Raw genomic sequence first — 19,329 nt, forward strand, 5'->3', positions numbered from 1 at the left:
TGGCAACCAGGACTTTTGTGCCTTGGCTCCAACTCTCTCCTGCAGCTCTCCCCAGAAACCCTAGTAGGCTCCCTTCCCAACAGCCACCTGCCCCTTTCCTCTCCTGGGAACAGAACTCGGCACGCTGCCCCATCTACTGCCTCGTTGAGGGCCAGGAGAGGGGTTCCCTGGGTAGCAGAGCGCCTGGCCATCCTCTGAGGCCCCTAGTGCCGCAGAGCTGAGCGAGGGTCTCGCGCTCGCCCTCTGACGAGCCAGCCCGTGCAGGTGAGTGGATCGTGTTGCTCTGGCGGCCTGAGGGAGCCGCGCTTGTGTGTCCGTAGGGGCGCCTCCCACTGCATGCTTGCTTACTAGGAGGCTGAGTTGGGGGAGTGCTGCAGGGAAGTTTAGTGTTAACTTTAAGTTCTTTCAAGTTTTCAGGTCATATTTTTGTGCTTCTGAAGTAGAGGTTAAAGTGGGCAATTAATAAAATATTCAACTTACAACTTAAATGATAATTTAGGTCCTGAAGAAAAACAAGTTAGTTCATCCTGATGTCTAAGAGGTTTTCATAGGCAGTATTATTTTTTAAGCGCACTACTATAGTGTTAATAGTGCTTGACTTTTAACTCGGTACCAGGAAAGCAGAGGCTTTCTGTCATTTTGTGACGATATTTTTAAATTTCTTTGCAGGTGGAAGAAGAAAGGTGCCACTTTGGCATGAAGACAGACTCGCTTAGTCGTCAGTCTCTTAAGCTGAGTGCATTGTGATTTCCAATAATTGAGGCAGTGGTTCTAAAAGCTGTCTACATTAATGAAAAGAGCAATGTGGCCAGCTTGACTAAGCCGCAGTGTGCAGCGCGGGCAGGACGGCTCCGGGTCTCGACGGACTTGTGCATGTTAGCTGTATAGATTTATGTAAGGTGTTTTAAAATAGTCTTAACTGCTTAAATATGGAGACGTATGAGAGTCCCTCTCCTCTCCCGCGTGAGCCCGCAGGGGAAGCCATGATGGAGAACCGAGCTTGCCCCTTCCAAGTGCTGCCCTGTGAACAGTCTCCACCACCTCCCCTGCAAACGTCCAGTGATGCAGAGGTAATGGACGTTGGCTCTGGTGGTGATGGACAGTCCGAGCCCCCTGCCGAGGACCTGTTCAGCTTCTGCGGAGCTTCTCTTCTCTCCAAAGGACCTTTCTCTAAGGGCCACCTTCTCATTGAGCCGAACTGTAGTGGCCACAGCCCGCGCACCGCCCGGCATGCACCTGCGGTGCGGAAGTTCTCCCCTGACCTTAAGTTGCTTAAGGATGTAAAGATTAGCGTGAGCTTTACCGAGAGCTGCAGGAGTAAGGACAGGAAGGTGCTGTACACGGGAGTGGAGCGTGACGAGTGCGGTCCCCTCCTTAGCCCTCTCAGTGGAGACGTGCATGCTTGTCCCTTTGGCGGGAGTATTGGTAACGGGGTAGGCGTAGGGGGTGAGAGTGCGGATAAGAAGGATGAGGAGAATGAGCTGGATCAGGAAAAGAGAGTGGAGTACGCAGTGCTCGATGAGTTAGAAGACTTTACTGACAATGTGGAGCTAGATGAAGAAGGAGCAGGCGGGTTCACGGCTAAAGCGATCGTTCAGAGAGACCGAGTGGACGACGAAGTCTTGAATTTCTCCTACGAGGTATGTTGGCGACCCCTCTGTCGGGCTCTGAGCAAAGCTCAGAGAGGTTTGGGAATGGCAGCCTCTTGAAAGGGGGTGGGCACACACGCACGAAGCCGAACCTTACGCGTGGTGGAGTGGGATTTCCGTGTGGAGCAGAGAGGTGCGAGGCGTCCACGCTCATGCAGCTCCTGTGGAAAGCTTGGCTGGCAGGTGCCGAGAAGCCACCTCGGCAGGCACCAGGGCCAGGGGTGCTGGCATCACATGACTCCTCCTGTTTGTTTTTCAGATGATCACCCACCTACTGGGCACACCTTGGCCCTTGAGCGTCTGCACTGCTTGAGTGCCCTCTGCTCTTGTTTAGCCTGCCTGCACGGGCGTGGGGGCTGTGAGTAGACCTGAACGCCTTGTTTTGCAGGATGATTTTGACAATGATGTGGATGCTCTGCTGGAAGAAGGCCTTTGTGCTCCTAAGAAGAGGCGGACGGAGGAAAAATATGGGGGAGACAGTGACCATCCGTCCGACGGAGAGACCAGCGTGCAGCCCATGATGACCAAGATCAAAACAGTGCTCAAAAGTAAGCTGGTGGGTCGCAGTAGTGGGTGTCCAGGCATCCGAAGTGCATTGTTCCTTCATAAGTGTACTGAGGGCCACTGGTACCAGACACAAGTCTCGGTGGAAATGTGTTGAGTGCGGGACGGCCAGTCACATCTGGATACAAGGATGCGCTCAGACACACAACCAGGGGTGGGTCCTGGTAAGCGCTGTGGAGACAGAAGAGTGGTGGGCATTCTGTAGGGACCCTGATGAGCGCCTCGGAGCACGCTGGGAGACAGCAAGACTGGCCGCCAGCTGGTGTGGGGCCTGAGTGCAGGGCAGGTGTCCAGCAAGGTGGCAGGCGTGGGTTACAGTCCAAGTTGTGCACAAGTGTCAGGGAGAGCCACTGGAGGCAGGCCAGGGTCATTCCCAGAGTATCTTCCTTGGGCCACCGAAGAGACAAGTCTGCAGCTGTCAGGCCCCCGGTGTCTCGTGCTGCTGCTGCGGTGGAGGTACAGGGCGGAGGGGCGTGGAGGAGTAGATCGGCGACCGCAGACTGATGGGCCTGGGTGCACCTGCGGTCCCAGCCCGGGGCGCGGGGCCAGTCTTCATGCCAGTGCCCCTTGCAGCTCAGCTTTGTGTTCTTGTGCTTTTAGCAGTCTGATTCTGAGCAGATTGACCCGTCTTGTGCTGTGTGGGCCCACAGGCCAGCAGTAGACCAGGCTGCCTGTCTGCCTGGAGGAGCTTCCTGCTTGCAGTGCTGTGAGGTTTTCAGAGGCTGGGCTGGCTGCTCGTTGTCACAGATGAAATGCCAGAATGCAGCTGGATCCCGTGTGCGACTTCGCCTTCTGCTCTCCTCTTCTCCAGTGCTAGCCCACAGCTGGCGGGAGGGGCCCACCTTGGCCTGAGTGCCCGCAGGTGTGCTGTGACCTGCGCACGCCTCCCGGGGATCGCCCGCAGCAGCTTGTGCCCCGCGGCTTTGAACCCAGCGGCGCCCTGCACTCCTCTGAGCGCCGCTGCGTTTGTTCCATCATGGTGGTGTCTGGCTTCACTTGCTTTTCTTGTTGTTAGTGCCTGGGTTTTACATTATACCAGCCGCTATGAGAACATTGTTTTAGTTACGTTTTTGCCTTGTGCTTTACACAGCTGTCAGGTCTGTCAGTGACGAGTGGATAAGACCTGAAACTTGGTGGACATGGTGGTGCATGCCTGCCATCTAATAACTTGGGAGACTGAGGCAGGGGATCTCAAGTTCACAACGAGCCTAGACAACTTAGTGAGACCCTGTTTCTCAAAATAAAAAAAATTAAAAAGGGCCAGAGACAATAGAGTGCTTGCTTGACACGTGTGAAGTTCTGGGGATTGCCAGCATTGCAAACAAACACGCCGGAAGCAGTGGTGCACACCTGTACTTTCAGTGCTTGGCAGGCTGAGGCAGGAGCCTTGGCAACTCAGCGAGACCCTATTTCCAAATATGTACGAGGGTATGGTTCAGAGGTGGGACAGCCCTGGGCTCAATTCCCAGTACCCCCAAAACAAAACAACAAAAACAGAAGCCTGAAACTCTACCAGGCTCTCCTCGTGCACTGGTTCTACATGTGTAAGTTCCCGCCTCAGGCATGATCTGGGGGTAGGAGGAAGCAAGATGGATGGGACTCTCAGTTCTTTGGAAAGAGCCAGATGGACAAATACACAAACACAGAGCAGTGTGACGTGCAGGAGGGGCTTTAAAGAGGTGTGTGGTGATTATGATTGAACCCCGGACATCCAACTCTGAGCTGGACCCCCAGCCCTTTTTGTTTTTAATCTGGGTCTTGCTAAGTTGCTGAGGCTGGCCTGAACCTGTGATCTTCCTGTCTTAACCTCCCAAGTACTAGGATTATAGGCATGTGCTACTCTGCTCAGCTGTAACCTATATGATTATGTGTGTGTGTGTGTTACTGGGGATTGAACCCAGGGGGCATTCTACCTCCAAGATCCAGCCCCACTCTTAGAAACAGGGTCTTGCTAATTGCTGAGGCTATCCTCTAACCTGCAATCCTTTTGTCTCAGCCCCCCAAGTAAAGTATACACCACCATGCTTGGCACTCTCAGCCATTCATTTATTCATTCATTTGTAGTGCTAGGGATGGAACCAGGGGCATTCCACCTTGGCGCTATGCCCCTAGCCCTATTTATTTATTCTTTATTTTGGAACAGGGTCTCACTACGTTGCCGAGGGCCTCACTAAGAAGCGGAGGCCATCTGGGAACCACGATCCTTCTGCCTCCCAACTGGATTACAAGTGTGCACCATTATGCCTGGCCCTTTTTATTTTTTTATTTTGAAATGGGGTCTCAGTCAGTTGTTGAGGGTCTTGTTGATAAAGTTTGCTTCAAACCTGTAAGCCTTTCTTAACCTCCCAAGTACTGGGATTATAGGCATGCGCCACTTTGCCTGGCTCCAACCTGTGGGGGGTTAGGGGAGGGAGGGAGAGAGGGAGGGAGGGAGGGAGGGAGAGAGAGAGAGAGAGAGAGAGAGAGAGAGAGAGAGAGAGTGTGTGTGTGTGTGTGTGTGTGTGTGTGTGTGTGTGTGTGTGTGTTTTACTGGGGGTTGAACTGAGGGGCATTCTACCCTGAACTATATGCCCCCAGCCTTTAGTCACTTTCTACTTTGAAATGGTCTTAGTAGGTTGTTGAAAGTGTCACTAAGTTGCTGAGGCTGGTCTAGAATCTGTGATCCTCCTGTCTCAGCCTCCCAAATACTGGAATTACAGGCGTGTGTCACCACGCCCAGCTCCAAGTGTTCTTAAAGTGATTGCAGGAATTTCTCGTCCTCTGCACAGGTCGTGGCCGTCCGCCCACAGAGCCGCTGCCTGACGGTTGGATCATGACTTTCCATAATTCTGGCGTCCCCGTGTACCTGCACAGAGAGTCTCGGGTGGTCACCTGGTCCAGGCCCTACTTCCTGGGAACGGGAAGCATACGGGTAGGGGAGGCGTCATCGTGAATGTGAATTTAGGCGTGTGCGTCGTCAGGCTGAAGCCTGCCCATCCGCACGTGTTACACCGTAGCCACGCAGAGGCTGGTGAGAGACATCAGGCGCTCAGGCTCTCAAGGTCGTTCTTGTAACCTCTGTTGCAATTCCACAGAAACACGACCCTCCTCTGAGTAGCATCCCCTGCCTGCATTATAAGAAGATGAAGGACAGCGAGGAACGTGAGCAGAGTCGCGAGCTCACCCCCAGTGGGGAGGTGTCCCCTCTTAAGCCTCTGGGACGCTCTGCAGAGCTGGAGTCCCCCCTGGAGGAACCCGACCCCATGGGTGCAGACTCGGGGCCACCAGACGAGAAGGACCCGGTGGGGGCTGAGGCCGCCCCTGGCGCCCTGGGGCAGGTGAAGGCCAAAGTGGAGGTGTGCAAGGACGAGTCCGTTGGTGAGTGCTTCTGAGGGGCGTGCTTCCCGCCCTGCTGCCCAAGGCCCACCTGGGAGGCTGCGCATTCTGCCCCGCGGGGATCTCGTCCTGCCAAAGGCCACCGTTTCTAGTTGTGTCTGTGAGGAGGGAGCTGTGTGTCCACTCTCACACGGTTGGAAAGGCTTGTCTCTCTGCTCCTGAGAAAAGCAGCCTGGGCGCTGCACCCCAGTGCTGGTGCCCAGTGCCACAGGGCTTTCTCGCTGAGGCTGTCCTGAGATGGTGCCGGCAGGGCCGTGGTCCTCCTTTGGGTTGGTTCTGGGAGAACCGAGCTGGGCAGGGCTGTGGTCCTCTGTCCGGTTCTGTGTTCTCTCTCCTGGACCCTTCCTCCTTGGTAGGATGTGCACGTGTGGTGGTGTCGGCACTTACCTCATGAGCTCGGGATGAGCCGCCGGGCACAGGCCTAGCCCTGGGGAACTGCTGTTGAGTGGACAGCGGAAGTCCTGTGGCTGTCTTCTGGCTGGGTGTTGATATTTCTGTTTCTCCTCAGTGTCTTTTTTTTTTTTTTTTTTTTTGGTAGTACTGGGGATAGAACCCAGGGGCCTTTTGTTTCTGGGTACACCCCCAGACCTATTTTGTTCTTTTTTTGGAAATAGGGTCTAATTTGCAGAGGGCCTTAAAAATTGCTGAGGCTGGCTGAGAACCTGCGATCCTCCTGTCTCAGCCTCCAAGCACTGGAATTTCAAGCATGCACCACCACACCTGGCATCTCTTCAATGTCTTACCTCAGTTCTGCCCTCTGACGCCTTAAAGTTCTCTTCAGTGGTGGGACATTTCTTTGAGCCTGCCTTCTGGGTCATTGTCAAAGATGACTGCGTTTTCAGAGTTAGGCTTGTCAGTGTCATGTCTTAACTCTGCTGGGGTGGGGTGAGGTGCCAGGAGAGCTGTTGCCGAGGGCAGGGAGGTGGTCTGGGAAGAGGCCTGACAGGCGCAGAGGTCCTGAGGCAGGACTGGATATATTAGTGAGTGCAGAGGGAGAGACCAGAGAGGTGCTCGGCAGCCTCTGTTGGCGGTCAGAAACTTTTCCCCCATCGTGGCACTGGGAATCGAACCCAGGCACTCACACAAAACAGGCAAGTGCTCTACTGCTGAGCCCCAGCCCCAGCCTCGGAACTTACTTGTACACAGGGAGAAAAGCCTGAAGACCATGTCTTTTGTTTTTTTAAGCTTTCCCTTTTCTTTTTCATAGTCTGTATTGTTGTTTTTGCTTCTAATGAAACAAAAAGACATCCTAGGAGTCTAACCACAAGGGGTCTTCCAGAATAATTTGAGCTGGAGGAGTGAAGGGACAGGATGCTTCACTGTCGTTGCCTGTTTGGAAGGGAGAGGGAAAGGGAAATGGCACTCAAAATACAGGTGTGAACGAGACAGAAGGGCCTTGACTGAGACCTCAAATGAATGAGACCAGGTGGCCCAGAGCCATTTGACAGGTAGGTTGTTGCTCAGGGAACACAACTCCTGTGTTGACAATTTAGTAATTGGCTTCTCTGGTAAATCTTGGACAGATCTAGAGGAATTTCGGAACTACCTGGAGAAGCGTTTTGACTTTGAGCAAGTGACTGTGAAAAAGTTCAGAACCTGGGCTGAGCGGCGGCAGTTCAACCGTGAGATGAAGCGGAAGCAGGCTGAGTGTGAGAGGCCCATCCTGCCAGCCAACCAGAAGCTCATCACCTTATCCGTGCAAGACGCGCCCACAAAGAAAGGTGACTGGCTTTGTCCGTGTCGACATCAGCAGACCTAGTGTGTGCTTGCTGGCTCGTGTGTTGAGAGTGGACGTTTGATGAGTGGGTCGCACGTAATTTGGCGCTTATGTTTATCCTATGGATACAGAGGTACCACATTCTGCCACATTCACGTGGTGAGCCCCTGATGACTGACGCAGCGGTGCAGAAGGTGCCGGCCCGGGCGCTAGCTCGTGGCCACTCCTCGCACGGTTGCTGAGACATCCTTGTTGTCGCAGAGTTTGTTATTAACCCCAACGGGAAGTCCGAGGTCTGCATCCTGCACGAGTACATGCAGCGTGTCCTCAAGGTCCGCCCTGTGTACAACTTCTTTGAATGTGGTAAGCTTCACTTTCCATTTCAGCTCCAAAGACTCACTCATGTCACTCTGATTGGGAGGATGAGGTGGGAGCTGTAAGCCCTCCTCTGCGGCCTGGAAGGGCAAGGGAGAACAGAGAAGCATGTTGGGCAGAGAAGCAGCTGGGTTAACGGCCCTGCTTTCCCCTCTGAGTTTGTCCCGTGCGGATCCCATCCATAACCCCGTGCCGTCTCAGGTCCTTGTGAGGAAGGCCTTCCCGCTGCACTGGGCTTCTTTGTGGTGCTCGGTACCCTCGGGTAGATAAGGAGTCTTGGCCCATGCTTCTACAAACTGGCTCCCTTGGCATTGCCTCCTGCCTTGGGAGAGACGGTTGGCCTTGTCGTGGCTTCTCCGGCTCACTGCTTCCTGGGCATGCCACTCTCCGTCTTCCAGACGCCTTTCCCTGTCCTGGTGGCTCTGCCTCCAGCTCTTGCTTCCCCTCTGGCTCAGTTTTCTCAGCTGTGCCCTCTGGTGCTGACTGTCCCAGCCCTGTCACCACGCTCCAGAGAAGGCCTGGTCTCTGCACATGAACACACGGTCAACTCTGCAGGGACTGCAGACTGGACGTGTGTATGCACACTTGGCAAGCGGTTTTTGTTTTCTTTTTTTGGTGGTACTGGGGGTGGAGCCCAGGGGCTTTTCTACCTTCGGGCTGTACTCCCAGACCTATTATATACTTTATTTGGAAACAGGGTCTCACTAAGTTGCTGAGAGCTTCACTAAGTAGCTGAGGCTGGCTTTGAATCTGTGTGATCCTCCAATCTCAGCCTCACAAGTGCTGGGATTACAAGAGTGCACCACCACGCCCGGCTGGCAAGTGTGTTTTAAAACAAGTCACTTAAAGCCGGGCGTGGTGGCGCATGCTTGTAGTCCCTGCGCTTGGGAGGCTGAGACAGGAGGATCGCGCAGGTTCGAAGCCAGCCTCAGCTACTTAGTGAAGCTCTCAGCAACTTAGTGAGATCCTGTTTCCAAATAAAATGTAAAATAGGTCTGAGAGTATAGCTCGGAGGTAGAAAGCCTCTGGGTTCCACCCTCAGTACCACACACACACAAAAAAATTATTATTATTATTATTAAAACAAGTCACTTTGATTTTAAGAGAACCCAAGTGAGCCTTTTGGTGCCTCGGTGACCATTGATGGTGTGACATACGGATCTGGAACTGCAAGCAGCAAAAAACTTGCGAAGAACAAAGCTGGTAATGTGCTTGCTTGGGTGGCCCAGAGGGACTGCTGCCTGCAGGGGCCTCGCCCCTCGGATGGGGAGGGTGTGGGTGGGCACTTGGACTTGTGTCTTTATCTACTGTGACTTTTAATATTATGCATGCATCAGAAAAGACCTAAATGGAGAGAGTAAAGTATGAAATTTTAAAGTAGAATAGACAGCCAGGTGTGGTGACTCATGCCTATAATTCCAGTACTTGGGAGGCTGAGACAGGAGAATCATAGGTTCAGAACTGGCCTCAGCAATTTAGTGAGCTGTCAGAAACAAATAGAAAAACAAGAATGGGGGTGTAGCTCGGAAATAGAATGTCTCTTGGTTCAATCCCCAGCACCAGCACCACCACAACAACAAAAAATTAGAATAGAAACTGGGCATAGTGGTATGTACCTTAATCCCATTATTTGGAGGCTGAAACAGGAGGACGGATCAAAAGTTCAAGGCCAGCCTCAGCAACTTAGCAAGGGCTTTAGCATTTTCGGGAGTCCCTATTTCAAAATACAAAATAAGCCGGCATGGGGGTGCATGCCTGTAATCCTAGTACTTGGGAGGCTGAGACAGTAGCATCACAGGTTTGAGGACAGCCTCAGTGAGTAGTGAAACCCTCATCAACTTAGTGAGACCCTGTTTCCAAGAAAGAAATAAAATTGGCTGGGGTAGTAGCTGGAAGGTAGAATGCCTCTGGGTTTAATCTTTAGTCACACACACACACACACACACACACACACACACGGTGGGGAGGGGCTGGGAGTATAACTCAGAGGTAGAATGTCTCTGGGTTCAATCCACAGTACTAAAAAATACTAATAGAAAGAAAACCCCTCCTCCCTGATGCCACCTGGGCCAGTGTCTCCTGCATGGCCTGGCCATGTTTGGGCCAGGATGTGCTCGGAGCCACCTGGGCAGCACACACTGTGGAACAGGTTTATTTTTTTTTGGGGGGGGGGTACTGGGGATGGAACCTTTCTACCTCCGGGCTACACTCATAGACCTATTTTATATTTTTATTTGGAAACAGGGTCTCTTAAGCCAGTGAGGCTGGCAACCCTGTCTCCGCCTCCCAAGCCAGCAACAGGTTTGTTTTTAAACAGAGTGACATATGGGCCTACTGGAGAGAAGTGGCCTACATGCTGGCACTCCTCAAGTGGTGTTCACAGTTTGGGGACTCTTTCCTTTTTTTTTGTAGTGTTGGGGATTGATCCCAGGGGCATTCTACTTCTGAGTGAAACCCCCTGCCCTATTTTTTATTCTTAGTTTGGAACAGGGTCTAAGTTGCAGATGGCCTCACTAAGTAGCTGAGGCTGTTTGCAAATCGTGACCCTACAGTTTCAGCCTCCCGAATGCTGGGATTACAACCGTGTGCCACCACGCCCGGCTTTATTCATGGAAACAGGGTCTGAGCTGTGGAGGGTCTCACTAAGTAGCGGAGGCTGGCCATGAACCTGTGATTCTACTGTCACAGCTCACAAGTACTGGAATTACAAGGGAACACTGCCACGCCTGCTTCTTTTTGTTTTGAAATAGGGCCTAAGTTGCAGAGGGTGGTCTGGCTATACTTTGGCCCTCACCCTTGGACCTTTTCTTGTCTTAGCCCGAGCTACGCTGGAAATCCTCATTCCTGATTTTGTTAAGCAGACCTCTGAGGAGAAGCCCAAAGACAGTGAGGAACTGGAGGTGAGTGGTCCACGTGCCTTGCTGTGGTGCTCGTACTCAGAACAGAGGGCACCGGCTTTCTTTTTGTGAGCAGGAAAAACACCATCTTCTTGTTGGTGATTATTGTCCTTTGTGTTTTGCAAGGGTTAGTGTGCACTGTCAGCGTAGATCTCTGGTGGGAATGAGCCTTTGAAGCAGACTACACGATTTAGATGTTCTTTTTTTAAATTTTTTTCAGTACTGGGGATTGAACCTAGCGGCATTCTATATGAGCTTTTTTTTTTTCTTTTGGGATACTGAAGATTGACCCAGTGGTATTCTATCTCCAAGCTACACTCCAGCCCTATTTTATCTTTAGCATTTATTTATTGTGGCATTGGGGATTCAACCCAGGGCCATTCTACCTCCGAGCTACACTCCCAGCCCTGTTTTATTTTTATATGTGAAACAGGGTCTCTCTAGGTTAATGACAGTCTCACTATTTGCTAAGGCTGTCTTTGAACCTGTAATCCTCCTGTCTCAGCCTCCCAAGTACAAGTACTGGGATTATAAGCGTTCCCACCATGTCCACCTTTTATTTTTTTTGTGGTAGTAGGGTTTGAACCCAGGGATATTCTACCTCCAAGCTACATCCCCAGCCCTATTTTTCATTCTTTATTTTGAAACCGAATCTCACTAAATTGGGAAGGGCCTCACTAAGCACCTGAGGCTGGCTGTGAATCTGCGATCCTCCTATCTCAGCTTCCCAAGTCCTGGGATTACAAGTGTGCGCCGTCAGGCCTGGCTCTGGCTTTTATTTTGAAACAGGGTCTCCACTAGGTTGATGAAAGTCTCACTACTTGTTGTTGAGCCTGTCCTTGAACCTGCAAGCCTCTTATTTCAGCCTCCCAAGTACTAGGATTACAAGCATGTGCCACCAGGCCCAGCTTTATTTTTAAATTTTGAAACAGAGTCTTGCTATCCTCTTATCTCAGCGTCCCAAGTACTAGGATTATAGGCAGGGGCCACCAAGCCTGCCAGATGGGATTATGATGAGGTTAAAGGTCTGGGAGGCCTCTGGAAAGCCATCTTGGCAGCAGAAGTGGCTAGCCCACCAGAAGAGGATGTTCTAGGAGGGGTAGTGCAGATGCAGGCTGCGTCCCTGTGGCCTGGCCCCGCTCCGTCTCACTCAGGCCCTTATGGCTGCTCCTCCCGACCTCTTCCCTGTGCCTGCTGTGCAGGGTTTCACTCTCCTCTCGGTGGTCACCCTGGTTGCCTGCTAACCTTCCTACTAACCCTTCTGTCGGTTGGTCCGAGGGATCCGGTGCCTAGCCAGGACGCTGCTGTTGGAGGCTGAAGCAGGCCAAGCCCTTCCTCTGGCTCCTCAGTCCACTCGCTGTCTGGGCTCCAGCCCTCGGGGAGCTCGGCTTTTAAAGTGTTCGTCTTGTCCCTCCTACAGCTTCAGTTATGACAGTGAATGTTTCTGAAGGTGGTCTGTTAGTAGATTTTTTTTTGGTTTACAGAACTTGGGATTAAACTGAGGGGCATTCTACCTCGAAGCTACACTACACCCCAGCCCTATTTTTTATTCTTTTATTTTTGAAACAGGGTCTCACTAAATTACAGAGGGCCTCACTAAGTAGCTGAGTCTGGCCATGAATTTGCAATCCTCCTGTCTCAGCCTCTCAAATACTGGTATTGCAAGCATGTGCCACCAGGCCTGGCTGTCATTAGATTTCTGATGGGTCACCCATGGTTGATGAGGATAGGGTTGAGGAGAGCCATGCCACTAATTCTTCTTAATTCTTCTGTATGTTTGTGGTGTTTGAGCGTGTGTGTGTGTGTATGTGTATGTGTGGTAATGGGGATGGAGCCCAGTGGCATTCTACCTCTGAGCTACAACCCTAGCTCGATTCTTTTCTTTTCTTATTTATGTATTTATGTATGTATGTATGTATGTATGTATGTATGTATTTATTATTTTGGTGGTGCTGGGGTTCCTGGAAACACTTCTACCTCCGGGCTACACTCCCAGACACCTATTTTTATATTTTTCTTTGGAAACAGGGTTTCTTAAGCCAGAGAGGCTGGCTTTGAACCTGTGCGATCCTCCTGTCTCCACTTCCCAAGCGCGGGGATTACGAGCGTGTGCCACCACGCCCGGCATATTCTTTTATTTTTGAAGCAGGTCTCACTAAGTTGCTGAGGCTGGCTGTGAACCTGAGCTCCTCCTGTCTCAGACTCCCAAGTACCACAATGATAGTATCCAGCTACGTGTGACCCTTTTTATTTTTTTGTTGCCGAAAGCCTATGTTGCTGAGGCTGTCTTCAAACCTGTGATCCTTCTGTCTCAGCCGCCCAGGCCCTGGGATTAGAGGTGCATGCCTCCACACCTGGCCGTGTTTGGGCTTGTTGCCATTGGGCTCAGACTCTGGAGATGGTGGCCGGACAGTGAGGCAGTGTGACCTCTACACCTGATGTCTGTAGGGCCTGATGTGCCCGATCTGGTAGCACAAAGATGCTCAGTGCCGGGGTGGCCGGGCGGGGCTCAGCCGCGGCTGCTTTGTGTTGTAGTATTTTAACCACATCAGCATCGAGGACTCGCGCGTCTACGAGCTGACTAGCAAGGCCGGGCTGCTGTCTCCGTACCAGATCCTGCACGAGTGCCTTAAAAGGTAGGCAGTTCTCCTCCGGGCGCCCTCGGGCAGAGTCGTGGCCACTTTCCCCTGGGACGGAGGAGCCCCTCGGCCTGGCCATTGGGCAGAGCCATGGACTGAGCCTGGTTTGTGGGTAGCTCCCTTTCTGCCACCCAGGAAGACAGGTGGGGGGTTGGCCTTTCCTCAGAGTCTTGAGCGAGCTTCCTCAGCAGCTGTCCCCAGCAGTTGCCACTTCCCCCTCCTCGGCTGATACCATCTTGGTGTCTGTTTTCTCTTGAAGAAACCACGGAATGGGTGACACGTCCATCAAGTTTGAAGTGGTTCCAGGGAAAAACCAGAAGAGTGAATATGTCATGGCCTGTGGCAAGCACACAGTGCGCGGATGGTGTAAGCCGCCTCCTGCTTCCCTTTCTGGTGGCTGTGGTGGCGCTGGGCTGCGTGCCCTGCCATCCCCTGTTGTCAGTGCTGAGCCCCGCTGTGTGTGCTGGCCACTGCACATTCTGAGGCGGGACTGGTGGCCGTGCTGCCCAGGTGCCTTTCTCCTCCATGCCTGTGGGCCCTCCCGGCTCCATCTGGTGCCTGTCCCTGTGGCAGGAGGAGAGGCGGCCTCCTGGAGCAAGAGGCAGAGGCGTCCCCTGAGACGTTGGCCACTTGCCTGCCCTCTGCCTTCTGGCCTTTGGGTGCCAGTTGTACTCTGGCCGTCTTTGTAGCAGAAGTTAACTTTTAGAAGCTAACTTAAAGCCGAGTGCAGTGCTGCACAACTTTTAAGTCTGAAGTTAAGTTTAAGTGGTCATCCAGCTGCTGGGGTGGCTGAGGTGGGAGCTTTGGGGCTACGAGTTTGAAACCAGGCCTGTAATCCCATGCGTGGGAGGCTGACAGGAAGATGGCAGGCTCAAGGATAGCCTGAGCAAAGTATGAGTCTCAGCAACCTACTGAGACCCTGTTTCAAAGCAGAAACTAAAACAGGGCTGGGCAGAGCTCAGAGCTGGAATACCCCTGGGTTCAGTCTCCAGTACTACCAAAAACCTCAAAACCCAAGTTGTGTAAGAAAATTATAAGCATAAGTCTGGTGTGTGTGTGTGTGTGTGTGTGTGTGTGTGTGTGTGTGTGTGGTGTGCTGGGGATGAAATCCAGGGGCCTTCTACTCTGGGCTACACTCCCAGACCTATTTTATATTTATTTGGAAACAGGGTCTCACTAAGTTGCTGAGAGCCTTACTCAGTAGCTGAGGCTGGCTTTGAACCTGTGCGATCCTCCTGTCTCCGCCTCCCAAGCACTGGGATTACAAGCGTGCGCTACCACGCCCGGCTATAAATCAGTTTGGTGTGCTTGCTCCCAGGGATGGAACCCCGGGGCATTCCTACCTCTGAGTTATACTCCCAGACCTATTTTATTCTTTATTTGGAAACGGGGTCTCACTAAGTTACTAGCGGTCTTGCTAAATTTCTGAGGCTGACTTTGAACCTGTAGTCTTCCTGTCTTAGCCTCCCAAGTACTGGGATTACAAGTGTGTGCCACCATGCCCGGCTCAACACATCAGTTTGTGTCAATTAGAAGGTGGTGCGCAGCGGGCCCTGGGAAACTGCAAACAGCATTCGGAGCCTGTGCGCCCCGCTGCCCCAGGCTTTCTCTGCACTCTGCAGACTCTAGCCTTACTGTGGCTGGCCCCTAAGCAGGTGGTGGGCATATGCTTTGGGAAGTGTGGCTGGCCTTGGCCGTGCATCCCCTGCCTGGAAAGTCCCTACCTGTGGTGAGCCGCCTTTGGGGAGGGTCAAGCATGTGGGCAGCACTGAGCTCCTGAGGCTGCTGGCCCTCAAGAGGACATGGGTGGAGGAAGGGCCTGGCCTCAGCAACCACCTCGCCTGGAGCCTCCTGAGGCCTTAACTGTAGATGGCTGGAGAAGGCGGGGCAGCAGGTGCCCTCCTGCCTGGACCAGGTAGCCTCCTGAACACGGTGTTTGTAATTCCACGCCACTCTTGCTCTTATTCACAGGTAAGAATAAGAGAGTTGGAAAACAGTTAGCCTCTCAGAAGATCCTCCAGCTGCTGCACCCACACGTCAAGAACTGGGGGTCTTTACTACGCATGTATGGCCGCGAGAGCAGCAAGATGGTCAAGCAGGTAACTGGCCTGGGCTGGCCTTTGGGGGCAGTGCGAGCCTGCTGAGTCAAGGGCTCCCTGTTACCCAAGGCTGTGTGTCACCTGTTCTGTTTCTGTGGGTTTTGCCAAGGTCTCAAAACTTAAAATACGTGGTGGCGCACACTTGCAATCCCAGCATTTGGGAGGCTGAGACAGGAGGATCATGGTTTGTGGCTAGCCTTAGCTAATTAGTGAGACCCTCTGCAGCTTAGACCCTATTTTAAAATAAAGAATAAAAAATAAGGTTAGGGGTGTAGCTCGGAGGTAGAATGCCCCTGGGTTCCATCCCCAGTACTGCACAAAAGGAAAAGAAAACTTAATACAATGTCTGAACCCAGGGAGTGGAGGGAGTACTGAGAGGTGGTGGTGGCACTTTCCGTTTTCTACCTCAAATGTTTCCATAAGCCACCCGGGTTGTCAGTATCCGGGCCATCTGCAGTCACTACCACTATGGAGGAGTGGGGGCTGCAGGCGGCCCTGAGCACTGTGCTGTGAGCCCTGGAGCCACCCTGCCTCAAGCTAAGCCACAGCAACCCAGCTGTCCTTCCTGTCCTGAGGCTGTGGCCTGGTGTCTGCTCTGGGCCTGGCATGGCAATGTCCAGGAGCTACGTGGTCTTTAAGGAACTGAAGGATACAGGCTTTTTTCTCATGTGTGCCTGTGCATGCGAGCAGTGCCAAGGCTCAAACCCAGGCGCCACACATGCTAGACAACTGTTCTACGCTGAGCTGCACTCAGCCCCAGGGTAGACATTTAAGGGAAAGGCGTTAAAGTGTAGATCCAGTGCTCTGTCTTGCTGTGCATGGCCCTGGCTGAGATGGAGGGAGAGACAGCATGTGTGGCTTAAGCCAGAGGTAGAAAGCACCCTGGCTGGAGGGCAGGGAGCCTAGCCTGGCAGCAGCCACGGTAGGGGAGGAGCTCTGGTGTGCATCCCAGGGCACAACAGTGGCCTCTTGGCGCAGGAAGGGGCTGAGGACAGCTGGTCCTGCTCTGCGTTAGGGTTGCGCAGAGCTCAGCATCCAGGGCTTTGTGTAGCCAGCACTACTGTCCCCTCCTGTTGTAGCCGTGCTCCTGGCACTGTGAGTGAGTGTTCCTGCACAGCAAGCATTCAGCTTCCCTGGCTGCTGCGTGCCTGCCAGGCTCTGGTGCGCCTGCCTCGAGGGTCATGGGCATGTTGCTACTAGGCAGGCAGCATGCTGTGGGGCCTAATGTCAGGGCTTGTGTTCCCCAGGAGACCTCAGACAAGAGCGTGATTGAGCTGCAGCAGTATGCCAAGAAGAACAAACCCAACCTGCACATACTGAGCAAGCTCCAGGAGGAGATGAAGAGGCTGGCTGAGGAGAGGGTGAGCGCCGCCCCTGGTGTGGCTCCTGCACACAGGGCCGCTGAGCCAGCGCCGCCCCCGGTGTGGCTCCTGCACACACAGCCCCTGAGTCAGCGCCGTCCCCGGTGTGGCTCCTGTACGCAGCCCCTGAGCCAGCGCCATTCCTGTGGCAGCTGTGGAGGAACATCAGGCTTTCCTGACTTTCAACACTGCAAGCCGCATGCAGCTGGCTGCTTTTAAGCTTTAACGTGCATACTTCTATAAAATGACTTTAGAGCTGGCAGGCCAGGCTATGTGTAGGTGCAGGGTGCTGCCTTAGCACTGACCGTGGCTTTTGAGTGGGAGTGTCCTGACTGGTTCCCGAGGCAGCTCAGAAGGCTCACAGAACAACTGACCCTGGGTAGGGCTTGGTCGTGGTGAAGCCCCTTAAAGCCACTGTGGGTGCCCCACTCCAGCAGAACCCTGTCAGGCAGATGGTGCTTCTTGTCCCCAGAAAGTGCCTGTGTGGCCACCTACAACCCTGCTTGGGCCTTCTGGGCCGGGGGCTTCATTCAGCTCTGGCGTCAGCCCGGGCCTGCACATGGCTCTGCGGAGTGGTGTCTGCTGCAGCCTCCCCAGCCTGGGCAGTGCCTTGCTTTGGCTTCAGGTGGGGTGGGCCGGGGCTGCCTGGAGCTAGCAGGGCTGGCCAGCCTGCCCTGGTTGTGAGATGGGCTGTGAACCAGAGGGCAACAGGACCAGGACACCGGGGCTCAGGGCAAGCAGCGGGAATTAAGAGGCTGGCTGGGAGAGGGCAGTGTTACACCTGCAAAAACCTCCACCACCTGCCTGGAATAGGCCCCCACGCTGGGGCAAGTCCCGGCTTATCGCTGTGACCTTGCTCAGGCCCCTTACTTCCGGGGCTGTGTCCTAGCTGTCAGGGAAGTGGCGGTGCATGGTGCTGAGCCGTTCCCGAGACCTTCCTCAGGTTTCTGCCCTAGCCAGGGGTTGCAAGCACTGTGCGGTGCCCTCTGGAGCCCAGGGGCCTCCTGGTGTTGGTCTGCAGGGCGCACACTCTGTCCTCGCTAGGGCCATCTCCCTAGCCTCCCTGACCTTTGTTTCTTTTCCAGGAGGAGACTCGGAAGAAGCCCAAGATGTCGATTGTGGCTTCTGCCCAGCCCGGCGGCGAGCCCCTGTGCACTGTGGATGTGTGAGGGAGGCAGCGCCGGCTGGGGCGTGGGGCCGCCAGCTGCACCCTGGGAGAATCCCTGCCAGGCACCGCTCGCCCTGCAACGTCAGGCCGCCAACCTTAGTCACTTCCCTGTGGCCAGAGGGAGGCGGCTTTGGCACACCGGACGGCCATGGTTACACAGCACAGGTCAAATAGCAGTTCTCCCGTCGCTGCTCCCAGGTCTCAATGGATGTGTGCAAGGATCAATTACAAGTGACCACACACATGGAAGCTGATAGCTTAGACAGCTGTAGACTTTGCTTGTATGCACCTGCTGCAGACTTTTTATGAAGGTTTTCATGAATTTTAGTAATGTGCACTGATAGAAGCAATGCTTGGATGACAGATGAGATGAAAAAGGAAGGCCGAGGCTTGTGGCTGTGGCCAGCCCGAGGTGCAGGCGGCCCTGCGCCCAGGCTTGTGGGGCCGCTGCAGGGACCGATTTAGAAGGTGCACATGGCACCTGTCCCTTTCCACCTGCCTCCCGTGTTTTCCTTTTTTTCTCTGAAAAAGCTAGGAATATTTCAGAATATTTTGGTCTAAATAAACACCATTTTAGGGAGCACAGGCACACCGTGCAGGTAGAATTGTTCAGCCCTGACCTGTGCTGCCAGCGAAGATGACGTCTAGCCCGTCCCCCTGCGCCAGCTGCGCTGCGGTCTACTTCTGATCCAGTCTCAACGCCCTAGTAAGCCGCCTCCCTGGACACGGTGGTACCGCCTCTGCTGGCGCCTGGCGAGTTTTTACACAGATTTTTGCAGTTGAATTAATTTGTCAACTCATCAATTTTTAAAGCTTTTATGATATTTTGGCATTTGGAAAGAAACTTTTACAGTGAGAATGGAAGATAGATTTGGAATCATGCATTTTAGCAAGTGGACTTGTTCATACGGGAAACTGCCTTCAGTGGAAGCCATCAGGACCTGGGCCTCGCGGGCTCCTGGCCTGTCTTGTCACCTGCGCTCACTGGTGAGCCGTGTGAATTAGCAGGGGTGTGTTCACAGGCTCGGTGGTGGCAGCCAGCTGTTGGCCTATCCTTAGCACCCATCCAGGGGTTGTGTGCTCAACCGAGCATCATCAGATGCAGCCCAGCTCGGGGCTGTACCCACGTTCCACGGTGCCTGTCTCCTACTGTGCCCCTGCACATGGTGTTGATGGCATTCAGCCTGAAGACAGAATCTCAGCTGTGAGCCACCTACAGCATGTCCTTCCCTTACGACCGTGGGACTGAGGGTGGCATCTGTGTTGACCCTGAGAAAAGAAAGCCCCCAAACCACCTTGCTGTAATTAGATCCTTGCTTCTGTCCTGCCTTGTGTCTGCACCTGTGAATAGTCATTTGACCACGACTATCACCCCTGAAGCAGCCGCCACCACGAACCAAAGCTTGTGCACACATGTTGCCCTAGAGGTCAGTGAGCCTCACCTGTCCCAGACTTGGTGTCCTCCATCTGCCACGCGGGTCAAGT

At 53.4% G+C, this 19,329-nt stretch overlaps 1 protein-coding gene across 2 annotated transcripts; it reads left to right on the forward strand.

Annotated features, from left to right (window-relative positions):
- Window positions 1–929: 929 nt before the first annotated feature.
- Window positions 930–17,845, forward strand: DGCR8 (DGCR8 microprocessor complex subunit; the record flags this gene model as incomplete). Of its 2 annotated transcripts, XM_080717450.1 has the most annotated exons (13): window positions 930–1,640; window positions 2,038–2,197; window positions 4,982–5,124; window positions 5,288–5,570; window positions 7,112–7,309; window positions 7,567–7,668; window positions 8,785–8,883; window positions 10,498–10,580; window positions 13,113–13,213; window positions 13,476–13,582; window positions 15,188–15,315; window positions 16,563–16,676; window positions 17,762–17,845. In XM_080717450.1, 13 exons carry the CDS (start codon window positions 930–932, stop codon window positions 17,843–17,845), a joined length of 2,313 nt encoding a protein of 770 aa, XP_080573576.1. The 2 variants fall into 2 exon arrangements, with proteins under 2 accessions (XP_080573576.1, XP_080573577.1); XM_080717451.1 differs by lacking the exon at window positions 8,785–8,883.
- Between the last annotated feature and the right edge of the window lie 1,484 nt (window positions 17,846–19,329).

The sequence above is a fragment of the Muscardinus avellanarius genome (genome assembly GCF_963383645.1).
Source record: "Muscardinus avellanarius genome assembly, chromosome: 21".
NCBI classification, from domain to species: domain Eukaryota; kingdom Metazoa; phylum Chordata; class Mammalia; order Rodentia; family Gliridae; genus Muscardinus; species Muscardinus avellanarius.